Genomic DNA, 20,473 nt, shown 5'->3' with positions numbered 1-20,473 from the left:
AGCTTATAATCTGATATGAAATAGTGGCTAATTTGCAATATTTAGCTCAAACAGGCTCAAAGCTACGCTAACACAAAGTACAATTGTTACAAGTGGGAAAATTATTCAACTTTAAAGTCCATATCCTGTTAATTTCAATGAACACTGGCCAGTTAAACAAATTAAATATTTATTTGGTGCACAATTACAACACAGATCAAATAACAGTCTCTTTCAGTATATATAAACAACAGCAGTGATTGAGAGTGAGGCTGACATCATAATTAAAAAAATAATTACAATCTGAATTTAATTTTTGATTAAGGCTTTGTTGAGAATCTGTAATTGTGAGGAAATACTGGCCCCAAATAAATGCTATTGTGGCTGCTAAGTGCGTAAATGTTAGCTAACTCTGTGATATTAGCTAAACAGCAAAATCTGTCAAACGTTTGCCAACGTTAGCTAACACTAGCCGTCGTACGCTAGTAGTAGTAATGAGAGGACAAAATGCTAATGTTGCTTCTGGACATGTAAATGTCAAGTCAAATAGAAAGTATGTTGACACGCCAGTCAAAGCAGCTTTTGGGGATTTAACGTGAGTTTAAGCGCTACAAGATGAACTTTGTAGGAAAACAGGAGAACAAGTTGCTAGCTCAGCGGTATTAGCTGAACAGCAATATCTGTCAAAAGTTTGCTCATGCTAGCTAGCCATCATATCCTAATGGTAATGCCTGAACAAAATGCTAATGTTGATTCCAGATATGTAAAGTCAAAAAACTAATTACATTGTGGCTATCTCAGTGATATTAACTAGCATTAGCCAGTTAAGGCTAATGGTCGTATCACAGTCACAGTGATGCGGCTAAACTGTTAAAAATCAGTTAAAACAAGAAGAAAGAAAAGAATAAAGAGTTTTCTTCAGTCGTTGATTCCAAAAAATATTCTAAAACGATTTCACCACATTTGAACTTTGAGGCAATTTACAAACACATTCAAAAGTCTGTGCAAACCCGGTGCTCCTCCATCACAAAAAACCTCTACATGCGTCTCACTTCTGGCTGACGATGGTGCGCGCAATGAGCTCCTTCATGATCTCATTGGTGCCGCCATAGATGGGCTGAACGCGGGAGTCCACAAACGCCCTGAAAATACAAAAAGGCAAGTTTAGCATCGTGTTGGTGGAGTGTAGTACAATCGGACGGGTTATGTTGCACTCACTTGGCGATGGGGTATTCCCACATGTAGCCCCAGCCTCCGTGGAGCTGCAGGCACTGAGTGGCCACCTTGTTCTGGAGGTCGGACGCCCTGGAGATAAAAAAAATATTAGCACACGGACGCAAGATAGTATCTGTCTGAGATTAGAATCTGGTAAATCTCACCAAAACTTAGCCATGGAGGCTGTGGAAGGATCAAGACGTTTCTCAGAATGGAGCTGAAGGCAGTTATCCAAGAAGGCTCGGCCCACGCAGATCTCAGTCTTCATTTCCGCTAGCTTGTGCTGCACAGTCTGCGGAAGCAACGGTGTTACGGTCGCAAAACCCATCTTCAAACTCGCTTTTCAAATCAATTAACGAAACTTTTACAGACCTGCAGGTGAGCGACTGTCTTGCCAAAAGCTTTCCGCTGCAACACGTAGTTTCTGGTTTCCTCAAACATGAACTCGCAGCTCGCTATGGCCATGTCGCCGAGCATAAGGCGCTCCTAAAAGTTTATTTTTTTTGTCTGTGATTGCTACAACTCACTGAATTTCAGGCCCTTTAAGTGTTACTGTAGTGGAGCTATCACCTGTGGCAGTTCATTCATCAGGTAGTAGAAACCTTTGTTGAGTTCCCCCAGCAGAGCACTAGCTGGGAGACGCACATCTTCAAAAAACAGTTCAGCTGTGTCCTTTAAAAGAAAAAGAAACAGAAATAAGTGAGAATTAAAACCGTCATATGTGCTGATTAAAGCAAAGCTGAGCTACGTTACCTGGGCCTTCAGACCAATCTTGTCCAACTTGCGTCCCTTCCGGAAGCCCTTCATGCCGTCCTCCACCAGGAACAGGCTGATGCCGTGTGCCGCCGTCTTGGCCTCGCGGTTGGTCACCGTCACCACCACCACCAGGTCAGCCATCCAGCCGTTTGTGATGAACACCTGAGGGAGAGTCGAAAGACTTCAAGCTCACGTTGAGATGTGATGAAATGATTGTTTCTTTGTCTTGCTCGTGACCTTGTTGCCGTTGAGGATCCAGTCGCTGCCGTCCTGCTTAGCATACGTCCTCACGCCCTGAAGATCACTGAAAAGATAAAATGTCAGCCTTGTCAGTCTCGTCAAAGATCACATTAGTGTCAGTTTCTTTCGTGCTACAAGTCCAGTCCTGACCTGCCTGCTCCCGGCTCCGTCATTGCAATCGCGCTGATGCATTTCCCAGCAGTCATGTTGGGAATGAAGCGCTCAATCTGCTCCTTGCTGCCATAGTGGGAGATGTAGGGCATGACGACGTCAGAGTGCAGGACAAAGCCAGGACCTGTGCAGTTGCAATACATTCTGGAGGACAAAAACAAAATCTTATATTTTAAATATTAGACAGTGTTTGATATGATTAATAGAGTTTTTTTATTTTTTATTTTAAGGCCAACTCACTGCTCCTCCCATGCGATTGCAGCAGAAAACAGATCTCCTCCAATCCCGCCATGCTCCTCTGGTGTCATAATTCCCAGCAGGCCTTGCTCACCAGCCTTCTCCCACAATTCCCTGCTCACCTGACCTGCCTTCTCCCACCTGCAGCAAAAAAAAGGGATTAGTCTAACCTAATATGCAAATATAAATCTGCATCTATAACATTCACTCGCTTCCACACACTCTTTATGGTGGGGGACCACTTCCTCTTGAAAGAAGCGCCGCGCGTTTTGTCTGAAGAGGTCATGGTCCTCGTTGAAGATCCGGCGGGTCCCGATGTCCATCAGGGTCTTGGCGCTGGAGGTCTCCGGCCGGGTCGAGGGGACGTACTGCCCATGCTGCTCGGCCTCACTGTGCTGCAGTCTGGTAGGAAACCCAACCAATCAGAGTCAAAGTCAGGTAACGCAGCAAGGGATTATGGGAGTTGTGAGATTCATTAAAGGAAATCAGCATTAAAACCAAAAATGTCCTCTCTCTTTGTTCACTATTTTTTTTTTTAATAAGTAACAAATCAATTGCCAAACCAATAGTAAAAAAATTAAATATGTTCAGTTGGTTTAGCTTCATAAAACGAGGAAATGTTCCTCATAAACAAATACTCATTAATAAAAACAATTTATTGAGATATTATTTTACATTAATGATATCAGAACAACATCTAAATGTTAAAATATACACAGAGTAAATATATTAAAATTAATAAAAAATATAAAAGTCGCTTAAAAGACCACGTAAATAATTTTCAAATTCAACTTTTAGTTCACAGGTGACTCTTCACAATAAGGGCACTGTGTCAAAGGTCATTGTGACGCACTTATCCAAACTTTTGATTAAAAGCGAAAAACTTTCAAAGTGCAATGCAAAAACAGAACTTACGTCCTAAAATGAATAGTTTAATCAAGTAATATAAAGATCCCGCACGTAACCGTAAAGATATTAATATCTACTGTTGATATGCGTTTATGTCTTATCAGGAGCTATTTAAGCGACAGATTTTACCTTGCAGCAGCCGCAGACAGTATCTCTCCTCGCCCTGAAGCATTCCTCAGCCCCAAAAGACAAGGTTTGATAAATCTTTTTACAAACATCTTCGTAAAATTGAAGCAAATTCGGACGCGGACAACACAAGGCAAAGGTCGTCTGAGCCGCCTCCAGATTCAAGACCGCTCACATCATCAAGTTTAAAGTGCGTGTAATATTTGGAGCAAAGTTTTTTTTTTGTATATATATATTTTTAGGAAAGCTGTTTTAATTCTGTTTAACATCTCTGTCATTTTTTTTTCAAATTAGTTAAAATAGAAATGCGACTCATTTTTTAATTTTTTTATGAATTATTTGCATATATGTGGTTTTGTGCACAGAAAAACAGCGGAGTGATACCTCCTGTTTCTTTCTTAAGATTTCTTCTTCTACTAAACACCCAGAGGTATTGTTGCTCCCTGCTGCCACCTCGTGTTGGAAAGAAACAAACGCCTACAGGGAAGTGCATTAAAAAGGTGATAAGCAACAACATTGCTGCAGCAATTTATTCAAATAAGTGACATTTAAACCACACAGATTGGCATTTGAAAACAAATATTAATACATATATATTGTGGAAATTGGCACAGCTTGATGCCTGAACACACGCTCCACGCTTCTGAAATTTTTTGACACACTCACTACCTGCCCAATAAAATTTGGGACACCTTCCCCGGATAAATCATAGTCAGTGTGTCAATTTGGCCTTTAGGCTTATGATAAAAGCTTAAAAAAGTAAACTGTAAATGTATTCTCATAACTAAATGTTCTGTCTTAAAGCTGCCCTTAACTTGGAGCAGCCACCATGCCAAACATATGCCAAAAAAATATTCTTAAATTTGCTTAGTCTATGTGGCTTCTTTAGCTCTAAACAACAGGTTGGTGTTTAAATAGGAAAATCTGTTTAACAGCTTGTTTTTTGGATTCCTAATGTGTGCTAATATTGGCTAGCATTAGCCACCATGAGCCAATAGCAATGTAGTTTCATAGATTTCATGTTAGTCAGTTTGCTCATTTTAGCTAACCATCATATCCTAATGGTAATGCCAGAACAAAATGCCAGTGTTGATTCCAGATATGTAAAGTCAAATAATTAATTAAGTTTTGGCTATCTCAGTGATATTAGCTGACCAGAAACGTCTGTCTGTTAACTAGCATTAGCCAGTTAAGGCTAATGTATCACAGTCACAGTGACGCGGCTAAATTGTTAAAAATTCAGTTAAAACAAGAATAAAGAAAAGAATAAAGAGTTTTATTCAGTCGTTGATTCAAAAAAATACTCTAACACGATTTCTCTACATTTGAACTTTGAGGCAATTTACAAACACATTCAAAAGTCTGTGCAAACCACCCGTCTCTCTACCCGGTGCTCCTCCACCACAAAAAACCTCTACATGCATCTCACTTCTGGCTGACGATGGTGCGCGCAATGAGCTCCTTCATGATCTCGTTGGTGCCGCCATAGATGGGCTGAACACGGGAGTCCACAAACGCCCTGAAAATACACAAAGGCAAGTTCAGCATCGTGTTGGTGGACTGCAGTACTATCAGAGGGGTTATGTTGCACTCACTTGGCGATGGGGTATTCCCACATGTAGCCCCAGCCTCCGTGGAGCTGCAGGCACTGAGTGGCCACCTTGTTCTGGAGGTCGGACGCCCTGGAGATAAAGAAAATTAGCACACGGACGCAAGATAGTATCTGTCTGAGATTAGAATCTGGTAAATCTCACCAAAACTTAGCCATGGAGGCTGTGGAAGGATCAAGACGTTTCTCGGCATGGAGCTGAAGGCAGCTATCTAAGAAGGCTCGGCCCACGCAGATCTCGGTCTTCAGCTCTGCCAGCTTGTGCTGCACAGTCTGCGGAAGCAACGGTGTTACGTCGCAAAACCCATCTTCATATTAGCTTTTCAAAATCGAATAATGAAAGTTTTACAGACCTGCAGGTGAGCGACCGTCTTGCCAAAAGCTTTCCGCTGCAACACGTAGTTTCTGGTTTCCTCAAACATGAACTCGCAGCTCGCTATGGCCATGTCTGCGATCATAAGGCGCTCCTAAAGAAAAAAATAACATGGTTTTTTAAAGTTTTTTTTGTCTATGATTGCTACAACTCACTGAATTTCAGGCCCTTTAAAGGGGAATTACCGTTTTTTTACAACCTGGACCTTATTTCTGGCCTAAAATACGATCGTTTACTCACCCATATAACTTTGGTGTCATTTGGAGTCAATCGGGCAATATTAAGATCCGCGTATATTCATACAGTGGGAGTGAATGGGGCACCGAAACACAGCCTCGAAATAACGCATTAACTCCGGACTCAGCGGGAAATAGCACTAGCGTATCATAACAAAATATATAATATAATGAACTAGTTTCGCAGCAGATAATGCGTTATTTAGAGTCTGTGTTTCGGTGCCCCATTCACTCCCACTGTATGGATATATGCAGATCTAAATATCTCCCGAACGACTCCAAATGACACCAAAGTTATGTGGGTGAGTAAACGATCATATTTTATGCCAGAAATAAGGTCCAGGTTGTTTATAAAAAAAAAAAAAAAAAAAATTTAATTCCACTTTAAGTGTTACTGTAGTGGAGCTATCACCTGTGGCAGTTCATTCATGAGGTAGTAGAAACCTTTGTTGAGTTCCCCCAGCAGAGCACTAGCTGGGAGACGCACATCTTCAAAAAACAGTTCAGCTGTGTCCTTTAAAAGAAAAAGAAACAGAAACAAGTGAGAATTAAAACTTTCATATGTGCTGATTAAAGCAAAGCTGAGCTACGTTACCTGGGCCTTCAGACCAATCTTCTCCAACTTGCGTCCTTTCTGGAAGCCCTTCATGCCGTCCTCCACCAGGAACAGGCTGATGCCGTGTGCCGCCGTCTTGGCCTCGCGGTTGGTCACCGTCACCACCACCACCAGGTCAGCCATCCAGCCGTTTGTGATGAACACCTGAGGGAGAGGTGAAAGACTTAAAGCTCACGTTGAGATGTGATGAAATGATTGTTTCTTTTGTTTTTTTTTGCTCGCTCGCGACCTTGTTGCCGTTTAGGATCCAGTCGCTGCCGTCCCTCTTGGCGTGCGTCCTCACGCCCTGGAGGTCACTGAAAAGATACAGTGTCATCGTCGTCAAGGCTACATCACATCAGTGCCGATTTCTTTCGTGCTACATGTCCAGTCCTGACCTGCCTGCTCCCGGCTCCGTCATTGCAATCGCGCTGATGCATTTCCCAGCGGTCATGTTGGGAATGAAGCGCTCAATCTGCTCCTTGCTGCCATAGTTGGTGATGTAGGGCATGACGATGTCGGAGTGCAGGGCGAAGCCAGGACCTGTGCAGTTGCAATACATTCTGGAGGAAAAAAATAACTCTTATATTTTAAATATTAGACAGTGTTTGATATGATTAATAGTGTTTTTTTTATTTTAAGGCCAACTCACTGCTCCTCCCATGTGATCGCTGCAGAAAGCAGATCTCCTCCGATCCCGCCATGCTCCTCTGGTGTCATAACCCCCAGCAGGCCTTGCTCACCAGCCTTCTCCCACAATTCCCTGCTCACCTGACCCGCCTTCTCCCACCTGCAACAAAAAAAATAAATGGATTAATCTAACCTAATATGCAAATATAAATCTGTCTCTATAACATTCACTGGCTTCCACGTACTCTTTATGGTGGGGGACCACTTCCTCTTGAAAGAAGCGCCGCACGTTTTGTCTGAAGAGGTCATGGTCCTCGTTGAAGATCCGGCGGGTCCCGATGTCCATCAGGGTCTTGGCGCTGGAGGTCTCCGGCCGGGTCGAGTGGACGTGCTGCCCATGCTGCTCGGCCTCACTGTGCTGCAGTCTGGTAGGAAAATACATTCATCCAACCAATCAGAGTCAAGTCAGGTAACGCAGCAAGGGATTATGGGAGTTGTGAGATTCATTAAAGGAAATCAGCATTAAAACCAGCGAAACAAACATATTTTAAAAATGTCCTCTCTCTTTGTTCACTATTTTGTTAATAAGTAACAAATCAATTGCCAAAACAATAGTAAAAGAATTAAATATATTCAGTTTAGCCTCATAAAACCCGGAAATGTTCCAACTAAACAAATACTCATTATTAAAAACAATTTATTTAGATATTATTTTACATTAATTATATCAGAATAACATATAAATGCTAAAATATACACAGAATAAATATATTAAAAATTAATACAAATATAAAAGTCGCTTAAAAGGCCACGTAAATAATTTTCCAATTCAACTTCCGCTTTTAGTTCACAGGTGACTCTAAGGGCACTGTGTCAAAGGTTATTGTGACCCACTTCTCCAAACTCTTTGATTAAAAGCGAAAAACTTTCAAAGTGCAATGCAAAACAAGAAGTTACATCATAAAATGAACAGTTTAATCAAGTAATATAAAGATTCCGCACGTAACCGTAAAGATATTAATATCTACTGCTGATATGCGTTTATGTCTTATCAGGAGCTATTTAAGAGACATATTTTACCTTGCAGCAGCCGCAGACAGTATCTCTCCTCGCCCTGAAGCATTCCTCAGCCCCAAAAGACAAGGTTTGATAAATCTTTTTACAAACATCTTCGTAAAGCTGAAGCAAACTCAGACGAGGACAACACAAGGCAAAGATCGTCTGAGCAGGCTGGCAACTCAAGACCGCTCACATCGTCAAGTTTAAAGCAGGTGTAATATTTGGAACATTTTTTTTTTCTTTTATTTAGAAAAGCTGTTTTGGTTTTGTTTAGCATCTGTCTTTTTTTTTTAAATGTTCAGATTAGTTAAAATAAACCAGAAATGTTACTTATTTTTTTGTGAATTATTTGCATATATGTGGTTTTGTGCGTGGAAAAACAGCGGAGTGATACCTCGGGTGTCTTTCCTTTCTTCAGATTTCTTCTTCTACTTAATACCCAGAGGTATTGTTGCTCCCTGCTGCCACCTAGTGTTGGAAAAAAACAAACGCCTTCAGGGAAGTGCATTAAAAAGGTGATAAGCAACAACATTGCTGCTGCAATTTAATCAAATAAGTGACATTTAAACCACACAGATTGGCATTTGAAAATAAATAAATATTAATACATATATATTGTGGAAATGTGTTTTCATTTTGATAAGTAAGAATAACAAATGCATTATTGATTTTTTTCTTATATACAGTATGTATATTATTCAGAATGTACGTGGTAGCAGGAATACAAGCATGTCGACTTCCCACCACGCCAGAAGAGGGCAAGCTTTCCTAAGGTTACAATTGGGAATTTATCTCTTGTGGTTCTGTATTTACTGTCGGGAAGTAAAGCAAAAACTATAAGTAATTTGGCACAGCTTGATGCCTGAACACACGCTTCACGCTTCTGAAATTGTTTGACGCACTCACTACCTGCCCAATAAAATTTGGGATACCTTTCCGGATACCTTATGATAAAACCTTAAATAAGTAAACTGTAAATGTATTCTCATAAAATTTTGTGTCTTAAAGCTGCCCTTAACTTGGAGCAGTTACCTATTCCAAAAATATGCCAAAAAATATTTTTAAATTTGCTTAGTCTATGTAGCTTCTTTACGTCTAACCAACAGGTTGATGTTTAAATTGGAAAATCTGTTTAACAGCTTGTTAATGTGTGCTAATATTGGCTAGCATTAGCCACCATGAGCTTATAGCAATGTAGTTTCATACATTTCCATTTGTAAGAGTCTAAATGTGCGGTTTACTTCCTTAGATATGGTCTCCTTTGAGATCTATGGCTTAAGTGTCTACATGCGTGTGCGGGTAATGAAAGATCAAGGATTGCACCAGATGGGATGTAAGTTGGAAAAGTTTATTCTGAAATAAACAGCGTAAATAAATAAAACTGTTGAGGGAAGCGGGGAGACTTCTGGCGCTCTTTTCCACGGCCGCTCTCCAGCACCTTTGGCATTGCTGGGCCAGTGATGGCGAGACTGAATGAGGTGGTGGTGGGAAGGGAGGGATCTACCCTCACTTGATGAGCGGTCACCCCTTCTCCCCCGTTCCTCACCCCATGCGGCGGGTGGAGTGGAAACGCGCCCCGGGTAGTGGGGGGAGTAGAGGCCGAGTGATTGGGGTCTACAACGGAGAGGTGGCGGTGGCGATGTCCCGAGAGAGGAGGGCTTGAGACGAAATGGAAAGGAAAACAAAATAAACAACAAGATGGGTTTGCTTCAACATCCCTTGTACAAAGTCTTTGTCTTTCCTTGGTTGGTCTTTGGAACAGTGTAGATGTCCTGAACACTGACGGGCTGTCTGTAGACGAGCTACAGTTTCTTCAGCACTCCTGCTGCTGGCCTCTTACACAGACATGATGTGCTTGACGAAAGCTGTGGGGAGAAGTTCAAACGTTTAGCTTCACGAGGAGTCAGAAACGAACAACAAGGCATGCCGGGAGATGAAAGCGTACCCTCGTAGTGCACACTGCCGTTCTCGTCCTCCTGACCGGCCATGAGGGCGTCGATCTCGGGCTCGGTCATCTTCTCTCCTGTGGACGCGCACGGATCCATGTCAGTCTCGATTTCAAACACCGTGCGTGCTAAGCAAACTATATTTGTGCGCTTCTATATTTGGGGGGCCTCACCCAGGGTGGACAGCACGATGCGCAGCTCAGCGCCCATGACTGTGCCGTTGCCCTCCTTGTCGAAGACGCGCAGGCCCTCAACGTAGTCGTCGTAGGTTCCCTTGGGGAGGGCGTCGACCTCCTTCAGCATGGGCAGGAAAGCGTCGAAGTTGAGCCTCTTGTTGGCCATGTCTGCGGATTGAGCAAATGCACAAACACCGTCGCCTTAAAGAAAGACAAAGAAAGCACCCGCGCCTTGAATTCTTTCGGCGCCGTGACCCTCACCGTCGGCGTTTGGGTTGCCAAGAATCTTTGTAACGTCCTTGTTGGTGGGGTTCTGGCCCAGGGCGCGCATGATGTCGGCCACCTGGTTGAAGGCCACCTGGCTGTCACCAATTCTGTCAAAGAGACCAAAAGCCTCCTTGAAGTCTGGCCAAGGAACAGAACAAGGGAGAGGTTAGGGCTCCGAATCAAACAGCAAGGAGATCATTTGCTAAGCCAGAATCAGTGCCTCTGTCCTTTTTTTGGGTGCTCGTTAAATCCATCTCCTTTGGGCTTTCTGTTCTTTCTGTGGCACACTGCATGCATTGGGGGATCATAGGCAGCCGGGGCCGCATACTTCCATCATTGTTCTCGGCTAATTGGGGGGGCGACAGCTGTAGTCAAGCGGTTCAGACGAAGGCCCGAACAATGGTTTGCCGTTTCTACGAATTCCGCCGATCGGAGTGACCTTTTTGGCGGATTAATGCGGCTTCGACGCGGCGGCGGGAACAGCTGCCCGGTTCATTAAGGGAAACATTGGGAGAAACTGATACACCCCTACAGAGAGGCCATATAGAGACATGACCCCTTGGCTCCGCTCGAGTTAAACACAAGAACGCTGAGTGTCTCGTAATCAACACCTTGCCGTAGTGCAACTGTACCGGAATGTGCGCAAGCGGCACTTTTCCTTTTTGGGCACTGGGACTAGAATTGCCCAACCGGACAGGCGCAACAAATTCCTTCCGGCAAACATAGGACATGTTTATAAATGACACGTCTTTGAGCCGGGAACAAAGGGGGGTTTGGGGATGGTTTGGATTCTCTGCCCACCTTAAACCTTGACCTAGGGATTAACACCCGGAGCGACTGAGGCGCGCAAGACAAGGCGAGGTCTGAGAATAGACATATCTGAAATCCTTCGCGACAACTGGACAAGCCACTTGCACGGCACGTCCTTATGGGGGGAGGGGGGGGTCTTCACTCTGGGATTTTCTTCATCCCTGCTTGCACTCTTTAGGAGTTAGCGGAGACTTAAAAGGCAAACCTGACGCTACTCTGGGAGCTTCTGGAAGGAAACGGGAAGGGATACTCTCTACTCTTTGCTTACAATTACGGCGACGAACAGCGAATCTCGCCGTCTTCTTGACTTACCCTCAATCTGGTCCGCTGAGAACTCGGTCTGCCACGTGGAAACACACAAAAACGCACACACACGAAAACAAAACAAAACACAGAAACGGATAAAAACAGATGGTTTAGCTCAGGTAAGACGTCTTAATGAGGAACTTTTAGCGCTTAACTGTCAAAAAATGACTAAATAAATATGATTTATAGTTGTTGTTTTTTTAAAAAAAAAAGCCTGCATATATATTAACGTTAGACATGTGGACGTATTCAGGTCCAATCTTTTTAAATCATTACTCCCAAGCATGTTTTTGAGTGATGCCAATAAAGTCCTAATGTTGGGACTATTTGTCAAAACAGGCGTCCACAATCCCAAGACGAAGAAAAACTCCACAAAGAAGAGGTAACTCCACCCAAGAAACACAATTTTGTACACACCATTTTGGAGATTAGGAGCTGGAGGAGCGGAAAGAAAGGAGACGAGAAGCCGAAGTCCCAAGACAGAGTGGTCCTGAGCCACGGCCAAAGCCCCCCTCTTATTTATCCCAGGCATGTGATGTCACGTATGCTAATGGGCAGATCGGGTGACACGTTGGAACATCTTTAACTTTCTTAGGGCAAACGGGAAGGAGAGGCCGGGCGTCCTCGGAGCAGAGGGCCTTTAGAAGGGGACGGGGCTATTTTTGGAAGAACCGTGTCAAGACTCCGTCGCCAGATCCGAAGCAGTCGCTTGAACTCATTTCCAATCGGGAGTCTCAAATCCGGGCCCCCCCGGGGATAAAATGCGCCGCCGGCGAAGTGAAAATGCAGAAATTCGCTTCTCTTCGGCGCAGGTTCAGAAATGTCATTCAGAAGGAGGTATTTTTAAACAGAATGCTCCTCCCTCCTCCTCCTCCTCCTCCTATTATGGGGAAATAACAGCAGTGCAAAAACAGTTGACTCAGTTCAGGCAGGTATTAAGAAAGTCCACTGTGAGCAGCTTTTCATTTAAAAACAGTTGATTTCTTTAGAATACAGTTGAAGGTTTGGACCCTTCAAGAAGAAGAAGAAGAAGAAGAAGAAATCAGGAACAAATAGTTTAAGAGACCTATAACGTTGCGCTTTAACCTCAATAGGAACTTATCTATGTATGAACGAATAGATGATCATACCGGGGCTAAGTTGAGCTGATGCAAGACCCTTGCTGGATCATTTATGGACGTTTAAAAGCCTGCATGCTACCATCGTCAACAGAGCTATCCATGGTGCTGACAGCAACGTGGAAATTAAACGATTGCATACACAAACAAGACAAAAGTCTCACAGCATACGTAAATTTAAGACTGTTTAAGTACTACACCACGTAGGTTTGGACTTGTTTCAGGTTCAGTCTGAAGCACTGTAACTAATCAGCTGACAAAACAGCAGTTTAGACGGAACAAAGAAGCTTCTGACGGCCTCTACATATCTGGGAGGTTATTGGATATATAATAAGACTATTAAAAAGTCATAATAATCAATGGTATTTAGATATGAGCCGAAAATATCAAGCTGTTAGCCGAGAAAATTGCACCGTTGAGGGTTTAGTTGTTTTCTTAAATCCATGTAGCTATCCTTAAATGCACCAAATGTTTTACACCACAAACTGTTTTAGTGTCCTTTATGCTCCAAGAACATTTTGCAGCTTGGAAATCATCGGCCAATTGGAATATCAGGTTCATTTCACCGAATTACTACAGTAAATATTCCTTGTACACTTAAACCTTTGATATATTCATATATATATATACACCTATTTCTTCTTTGTTATGTTAAGAAAATACCAATTTCTAAGCATTTAATTGTGCTTTAGATGCTAGAAAGACTAAAAGGAGACCGCACGGGGTTATATAATTCACTGACAGTGTGAGTACTTGTTGTGTTTGTTCTGCCAGGTCGCGGTTAAGTGCAACTCATCGTGCGTAACACACGACGGTCCGCCGCCAGCCGTCAGAAGGACATTTGTAGGAGCGAGTGCACCGGAGTGAAAGACTCGTCTGGGAGGCCACGCCCCCTCCCTCCCCCGGACAGATGAGCTCTATTTTTACTCCCGCGGAGGAGCAGGAGAAACCGAACACCTCCAGCAGGTCGCCTCGTCTCGGGCCGAGGCGGGGAGGGGGGGGCGAGGTGGAGAAAATGAGATGACTGCTCCCGTTTCTCGAGGCGCTAACCCCCCGCCTCTCCCCGGCTCTGCCCGACCCCTGCTGGCACGGGGTCACAAAGAAGCAGGGGGCTTAAAAAAGAGCGACGGCATTGTGTTGTGCTTGGTTTTCAGGGGCTTACATGAGCCTTATTTGGAGAGGAGGCAGCGCGAGTTGAGCCTAGCGTCCGCCGGAGGAACGTTTTTGGACATTTCTAGCATCTAAAATCCTTAAAAATTGTTGTTTTAGAGACATGTTAGTCTCCTCTATTCTTGTCTTATCGTTCACAAGGACAAATTCTAACATAAACACATCAAATCAATCCATATTCATAAGAAAAGGGATCATTTAAGCATAAATCTATCTAATGAGCTCTTAGTGAAGTGAGTTTTCAAGGTGAGCGTCTTCAACTTCAGCCGCGTTGTCAGCTCTCTGCTGCCCCTCTGTGGTGTCTCTTTGCCGCTGCACGACAACAAGAAGCGCGCTTCTACATTCATTCCAGAGCAACAGTTGTAAAACGTTTATTGCTCAGACAGTGCAAAGAACACATGACACTACCGTATTATATCTAGATCTGCTGCTGCTTTTTTTTTTCTAAAAAGAAAGAAAGATATACAGTTAATTACTAACAAAAAAAAAAAAAAAAGAAATTTGTTTTCATCACATTTTTATAAAGCAGGAGTTACATTTATGCACAAACGGGATCCAGGATTCTTCTTGTTAATAAGACGTCCCAGTAGAGAAGAGCGGGAAAAAACATGGCGCAGTGCCGGAAGCAGTGGCCATAAAGACTTGTACCTTTTGCCAAGTCCCAGAATGCATGCAGGTGTGACAAGGAGCAGTAAGGGTCTTCTTGTTGTTCTATTATCTGCAGCGTGGGTGGAGGAGGGAGAACTACACCTCAAATGCTGGGAACCTCGCTTTCATTGGCTGCAGAAGGTCGGCCAGGAAGTAGATGGTGCCCGCCATGCCTGCAACGAGGATGCATTTGTTTTAGAGAAGATTTTTAGTTCCGCCTTTTCCCCATCAGGAGTTATTAGAAAACATTAGCAATGGCCACAGGTTGAAATAATTATCCAGATATATACTTAGTTATTGGTAATTGTCCATAAATGTATGCTCATTTTTATTCACAATATATTTACTTATTGTTTTTTAGATGTTCGCAACATCTTTTTTAAACTACTGAAATGAGACTGAATGTAATCTTAACTAAACTGATTAAATTGAATCCGATCTAAACTATTCCAATCTGACCAAACTAATTTCTAAATCTGAACTATCAAATCAGGTTTAATTATAACCTATTTAATTACATGTAAACTAAACTGACCTAATCTAATATGATCTGGCCATCTGTTCTAATCTGCGTCATCCTAATGTAATCTGATCGAAACTATTCTGATCAACCTCTGTCCTCAGTTCTGTTCTGATCTAATTTCATTCCATCTAGTTTAAACTACTAAAATTTTTAAACTACTACTAATTAACTATTAATTACTATTTAACATGAACTATCAAATCTGATTTAATTTTTTCCAATTTAATCAGATGTAAACTGAACTGACCTAATCTAATCCGATCACTCGATCAGATCATTTGACGTGACCTAATCTGATCTTTTTTTCAACTGCTATAATCTGATTTAACTGAATGTAAGATTAATTGAACACATCAAATGTAATATATCATAATCAATCATATTGAATTAAATCTAATCTGATTGGACCAAAACTAAATTGATCTAATTTAATCTGACCATCTATTCTAATCTGAATCAACCACATTTAATCTGATCTAAACTATTCTAAATAATCCCTGTCCTCGGTTCTGTTCCAATTTCATTCCATCTAATTCAATCGGATTTAAACTATTCTAATCTAATCCAAACTTAATTCCATTTAAACTATTAAATCCGATTTAATTTCATCCAATTTAAACAGATGTAAATTTAATTGACGTAATCTAATCTGACCATCTATTCTAATCTAATCTGATCTAATCTGATCACCTGATCAGATTATTTGACATGATATACTGTGATCTTTTTTTCAACCATTAGAGTCCGATCTAACTGCATGTAAGATTAATTTAACCCACCAAATGTCATAGATCATAATCGATCATATTGAATTGAATCGAACCGAATCTAATCTAATCTGATCAGACCTAAAGTAAACTGATCTAATTTAATCTGACCGTCGAGTCTAGTCTAATCTGATCTAAATGAATCTCATTTCCTCCCAAGCAAGGCTAGATTTAACTACTAAACTGATCTAAATGAATCAGATCTAATAAAATAAAAATAATCTACCCCTGAGAAACTGTGAATAGTAACAAATGACACAAAAACTAAATTTATAGAGATATACGGTTGTTCATTGCAGGGTTGTTCTTATCATTTGCCCGCTGCCTTGTATATGTACCCTTTGTTAATTAAAGATGATCTGTCCGGTACTGCAGCTCAATTGAGCGACACAAGAATAAAAACCTTCTAAATGTATTATAATGAAAGTGGGATTTGTCATCACATATTACCTTCAAAAAGAGAGAAGGGAGTGTCTGGGGTCCGGCAGCCATGTTTGCCATAGTTCATACACCAGTCGGCAAACTGCAGAAACACAAGGAGACAGACAGAAGTGATGCGATAACAACAACACTGAACACTGAACTGGAGCCGAAACCGTCTCGGGAGGCCGGGGAGCGATGTCAACAACCGCTAAAAAACCCGCGCTCCTCTCGGCGAAATCCCGAGCATCTGTCGAGGTATCGGATTATGACCACAATGTCACTGCGCTGCGCCTCGGAGGATGCTGCCGAGCCCAGGCGGCACATCTGAAGAGTCTATTTCCATCCGCCGCTATGAATAGATTCATATTAATGAAAGTACACGCGGGACCGGCGCCACCTGGAGCGCAGCCAAGCGGCGCTCAAACCCCGGATCGCTTTGACGCCGACTCGCACGGACAGCTTCCCGACCCATTGTCAATAAACATAAAAGGCCCTGCCTCTCACATGTCCGGCGCTTCTGGAATAATTTTCAATTTTAAGGCCGGTGAGCGGCCAATTGTGCGTCGGGCGGCTGCGCCTCGGACGAAGTTTAAAATTCTTACATCAAAGTCAGAGAGGGGCGAGGATAGGCACAACAGGGAGCCTCAAAGAAAGAATTATAAAATGACCTCTTAGATGCGTTGAGGCTTTAGACTTTAAAAAGAGTCGCAACACACTTTAGATCTGCAGGGGAATGACGTTTTTGTTTTTGTTAGTGCTCTCACCATGCAGGCTCTGTACAGGTGCTTCGGGTCGTGCGTATGCCTGTAGAGGGCCAAGAAGGTGTAGGCGTTCCCGGCCGCTCCGTGGCACAGCCCGTAGCCCTTCTTTAGCAGACCCCACCGCCACACCACCTCGCCGCACTGCAGGGCGTACTCCAGGTACTGGGGGACGCCGAAAGCCTGGAAGAAGAGAAAAAACGCGACCTCAGCACACCACAGGACGGCACTACGAGCTCTCGCCAACCTCTGAACTCAAAACGATTTCGCCCCCTCTTACCTTATAGGCCTGCAGGAGCATGTAGACCACCCCCGGAGAGCCGTGGCACCAGTGCACCAGCAGGTCCCGGTCGTCCCCGATGCAGGCTGGGTAGTTCCCCGAGGGGAACTTGAGGCGGCAGACGTGGTCGACGCTGGGCTTCACCAGCCTGTGCACGTACTCCTCCACGCCGACGAAGCCTGGCTGATGAAGGAGGGATTAGCTTTTAACGGAAGATGAAGGGGAAGCAGGCGGCCGCTTCGGTGCAGTCGGAAATTAACCTCTGAGCTCTAATAGCATGGATTTGTGGGATAATGGATGAATAAATAGTAGGGATGTCCCGATGGGTAACGGTTTGTAGTTATTTAGGTCTGCTAAATAACAAAACCATGTCCCTGTAGCGTCAAAACTTCTTCTTTTTCTGTTTTAATGACAGCTGGCTAGCGTCAAAGTTCGGATTGTCCGATACTGAATAGTAAAAATCGGTATCGACAAAAAACTTGATCAGGACATCCCTAATAAATATGCCTAACTTCACCCTGTGTGCATTTGCTCATTTTCTCAGACCAAAGCAGCCGAACGACGACTTGAAACCCAAGTACGGTGCCTGAACTACCTGCATGAGGAAGTAGTAGATGCCCGCCAGGCCGTGGGCAGCGCCAACGTACCGCTCCTGGTACCACTCGTACATCAGGGGGCTCTGGTTCTGCACCCTGAACTTCCTGCTGAGGTGCTCGCCCGACGCCAGCACGGCCTCGCTGATCTGAGGAAGGAAACAACAAATCCCAGCTCAGAGTCACACCCAATCTGGACGATTGGAAAAAAAAACCCAAAAAAAAAAACGGTTGAGCGACAAATTAAAGCCACACGTCCAGAAGGGCACAAACGCGGACTCACCTGTTGGATGTACTGCAGCGGGATCCTGTCGTGACCGAGCTGCTGGTTGATGAAGATGAGGGAGTAGAGGTAGCCCACCCGCCCGTAGAGCATCTCGTCCGGCAGCCCGCCTAAACCCTTCACCACCGACTGGTAATACTGCAGCAGTCTGAGAGAGACACGTGAGCCACATATTACAACAGGAAGACTTTTATCAAAGCCTACGCTTCGTCACCATCGACTTCCCGTTCTTCACTGACCTGTTGATGCACTCGTCAGTCTCTTGCGCCCTCTGAAGGCGGTAGTAGACCACGGCGGCCACGGCCAGCGGGCCCGTGTCCCCGCACAGGAAGGTGACGTCGTGGCGCTGCGTCAAACACTTCAGGCTGTGGCTGACGTAATCTAGCGCTTTCTGGAGGAAGGAGGGCTCCTTGAACACGTCGTGGAGGTGCAGGTAGAGCAGAGCAATGCCTGCGGACGAAGAGGAAACACATTACTGCAGTAAATGTTTCAAACTATTGAGAGGGTGTACACACAGGATTTGACTAGCAGCCATTTATGACAACTCCTCAAAAGCCAAAGCATGTGGAGCTCCCCCTGGTGGCTGCCTGCAGTATAGGTCATAAGCTCCACCCCCTCCATGTTAGTGGATGGGAAATGGGCCTAAAACTAAAACACTTCAAGGTGTCCATTTCTCTGAGAAGTTTCTTTTTTTGTTGCTATAGAAACAGGACGTGACATCATGGGTTGCCATGACAACCGCTCCGAGTGCCATATTAATTAAACACAAAACGCCAGTGAGTCCAGAGGAAGAGTGGGTGGGTCATTGTGTTCTAACGTGTCATCACAGACTCTGGCTCCAAACTCAAAAACAAAATGGCGCTGCCCACATCCCAGGAATTCTAGCGTCAGTGTGGCCAATGGGAGGAAGCGGAGACGTGTCCTCCATTTTTTTATACAGTCTATGCTACAGACCTAGTAAAATCAAATTATAGGTTTGATAATTGCCTGTGATTGTACACTACATATTTGAATCAATAGAAGGTTTCTGGTTGTTAGTGGGACAGATCAGAACAAAGAAGATTTTAATAATATAGATGAATACAGATTTTATAGACGGAAATACACTGCACGGGCGGTGAGGTTTTCACCTCAGATTCATATTTTCTGAGCATCTCAATCCTGTGAGCAGCCTCAATTCCTGACATGGAGGTGCCATGCAGCCACATTGACATTAACGCAACCACATGCACAGTGTAACATCGGATGTGTCATCACCTGCCCAGCCTGTGTAAGTGGTGCAGTCTCTTGGATCAGCAGACCTCAGCCCATTTTCCATGACAGATAAAAGCTCGCTGACCTTGCTGGTCAGCTGATGGGCGAACTCTGACGTGATCTGGGGGGGCACAAAACGATTTTTTTTAAAATAACGAGGTGGACTTCAAACGCGGCCACGAACACGACTCACACAGCCCACGGCTTACCTGTCCCTGAGAATCAAACAGCGCCTGTGTGCACGCAGGGCTCCCATCACAGTCAGGATATGGGTTCTTCAAGGCTCTCGTGTCCATTTTGACCGCCTCGTTGCCGATGCTCTATTTTATAACTGGGTCAGGCACAAAACAATCTGCGGAGAAAATAGGCAACGGAAGTCAGAGGAGCAGAATAGTAACCTTTCAATCTTAGTAGTAGCTACCAATTCTGCTGCGCACGGCTACACGCCCCCACACACTAACTCATAACAGCTTAGCGCGAGCTAGCTTAGCCGCGCCGCTAAAGCTAGCGGCTAAAACCAGGCCGCACCAGTTACGGCCTCAACGTGTAAGAAAATACGTTATAAATAAGAAACATGCCATTCCCACGACAAGCAGACAACTGTCATAAAATGTGCAAATAAACGGATACCTCTTCAGGAGCTTTAGTGTTGATGTAAAGTCTTCTTTGTCCGTACATTTCTCTAACCGGAAGTGGCCTCGCTAGCTCGCTACTGACATCTGCTGCTGCGGAAGTGGTATTACAACTCACAGAACTGGATTAAAAAAAGTGGGAAAAAATATTAAATATATATTTTAAAAAGTATACATTTAAATGAAACAAAACAATAAAATAATTACAAACAAAAAATATCCCAAATACCTTAATAACATACGGAATAAAAGTAGAAATCAAAATCTGAGATGTTAAAGGAAAAGTAACACAGCAACCATCAACAACAAAATCTCACCTATTCTACGACTCTTTATTTTTTTCAGCACCTTTCAAAGGCAACACTCACCATGTGTTGATGGAGC

General features: G+C 43.6%; 4 protein-coding genes across 4 annotated transcripts; all 4 read right to left on the bottom strand.

Moving 5' to 3' along the window:
* Window positions 1–207: 207 nt before the first annotated feature.
* Window positions 208–3,725, bottom strand: LOC311509001 (long-chain specific acyl-CoA dehydrogenase, mitochondrial-like; the record flags this gene model as incomplete). Its single annotated transcript, XM_084574011.1, has 11 exons — window positions 208–1,121; window positions 1,198–1,284; window positions 1,359–1,486; window positions 1,567–1,680; window positions 1,765–1,866; window positions 1,948–2,112; window positions 2,188–2,254; window positions 2,341–2,505; window positions 2,602–2,739; window positions 2,821–3,000; window positions 3,637–3,725. The coding sequence occupies 11 exons, from the start codon at window positions 3,723–3,725 to the stop codon at window positions 1,028–1,030; spliced, it is 1,329 nt and encodes a 442-aa protein (XP_084430137.1). The 3' UTR covers window positions 208–1,027.
* Window positions 3,726–4,155: 430 nt separating this feature from the next.
* Window positions 4,156–8,288, bottom strand: LOC311509000 (long-chain specific acyl-CoA dehydrogenase, mitochondrial-like). The gene is made up of 11 exons (XM_084574010.1): window positions 8,157–8,288; window positions 7,322–7,501; window positions 7,099–7,236; window positions 6,845–7,009; window positions 6,697–6,763; window positions 6,447–6,611; window positions 6,264–6,365; window positions 5,596–5,709; window positions 5,388–5,515; window positions 5,229–5,315; window positions 4,156–5,152 (listed from the first exon to the last, which is right to left on the bottom strand). Exons 1-11 carry the CDS (start codon window positions 8,243–8,245, stop codon window positions 5,059–5,061), a joined length of 1,329 nt encoding a protein of 442 aa, XP_084430136.1. The 5' UTR covers window positions 8,246–8,288; the 3' UTR covers window positions 4,156–5,058.
* A 1,174-nt stretch (window positions 8,289–9,462) lies between these two features.
* On the bottom strand, window positions 9,463–13,711 carry mylz3 (myosin, light polypeptide 3, skeletal muscle). The gene is made up of 6 exons (XM_084574689.1): window positions 12,058–13,711; window positions 11,647–11,674; window positions 10,519–10,662; window positions 10,255–10,425; window positions 10,081–10,158; window positions 9,463–10,000 (listed from the first exon to the last, which is right to left on the bottom strand). Exons 1-6 carry the CDS (start codon window positions 12,058–12,060, stop codon window positions 9,972–9,974), a joined length of 453 nt encoding a protein of 150 aa, XP_084430815.1. The 5' UTR covers window positions 12,061–13,711; the 3' UTR covers window positions 9,463–9,971.
* Window positions 13,712–14,274: 563 nt separating this feature from the next.
* On the bottom strand, window positions 14,275–20,167 carry lancl1 (LanC antibiotic synthetase component C-like 1 (bacterial)). Its single transcript, XM_084574688.1, has 10 exons — window positions 20,088–20,167; window positions 19,667–19,809; window positions 19,461–19,578; window positions 18,443–18,653; window positions 18,204–18,351; window positions 17,923–18,069; window positions 17,328–17,510; window positions 17,054–17,230; window positions 16,317–16,389; window positions 14,275–14,749 (listed from the first exon to the last, which is right to left on the bottom strand). The coding sequence occupies exons 2-10, from the start codon at window positions 19,751–19,753 to the stop codon at window positions 14,673–14,675; spliced, it is 1,221 nt and encodes a 406-aa protein (XP_084430814.1). The 5' UTR covers window positions 19,754–19,809; window positions 20,088–20,167; the 3' UTR covers window positions 14,275–14,672.
* Window positions 20,168–20,473: the final 306 nt, after the last annotated feature.

Source organism: Chelon labrosus, assembly GCF_963514085.1.
Source record: "Chelon labrosus genome assembly, chromosome: 24".
NCBI lineage: Eukaryota > Metazoa > Chordata > Actinopteri > Mugiliformes > Mugilidae > Chelon > Chelon labrosus.
The sequence above is the reverse complement of the archived record's forward strand: the minus strand, read 5'-3'. Positions and strand labels throughout refer to the sequence as shown.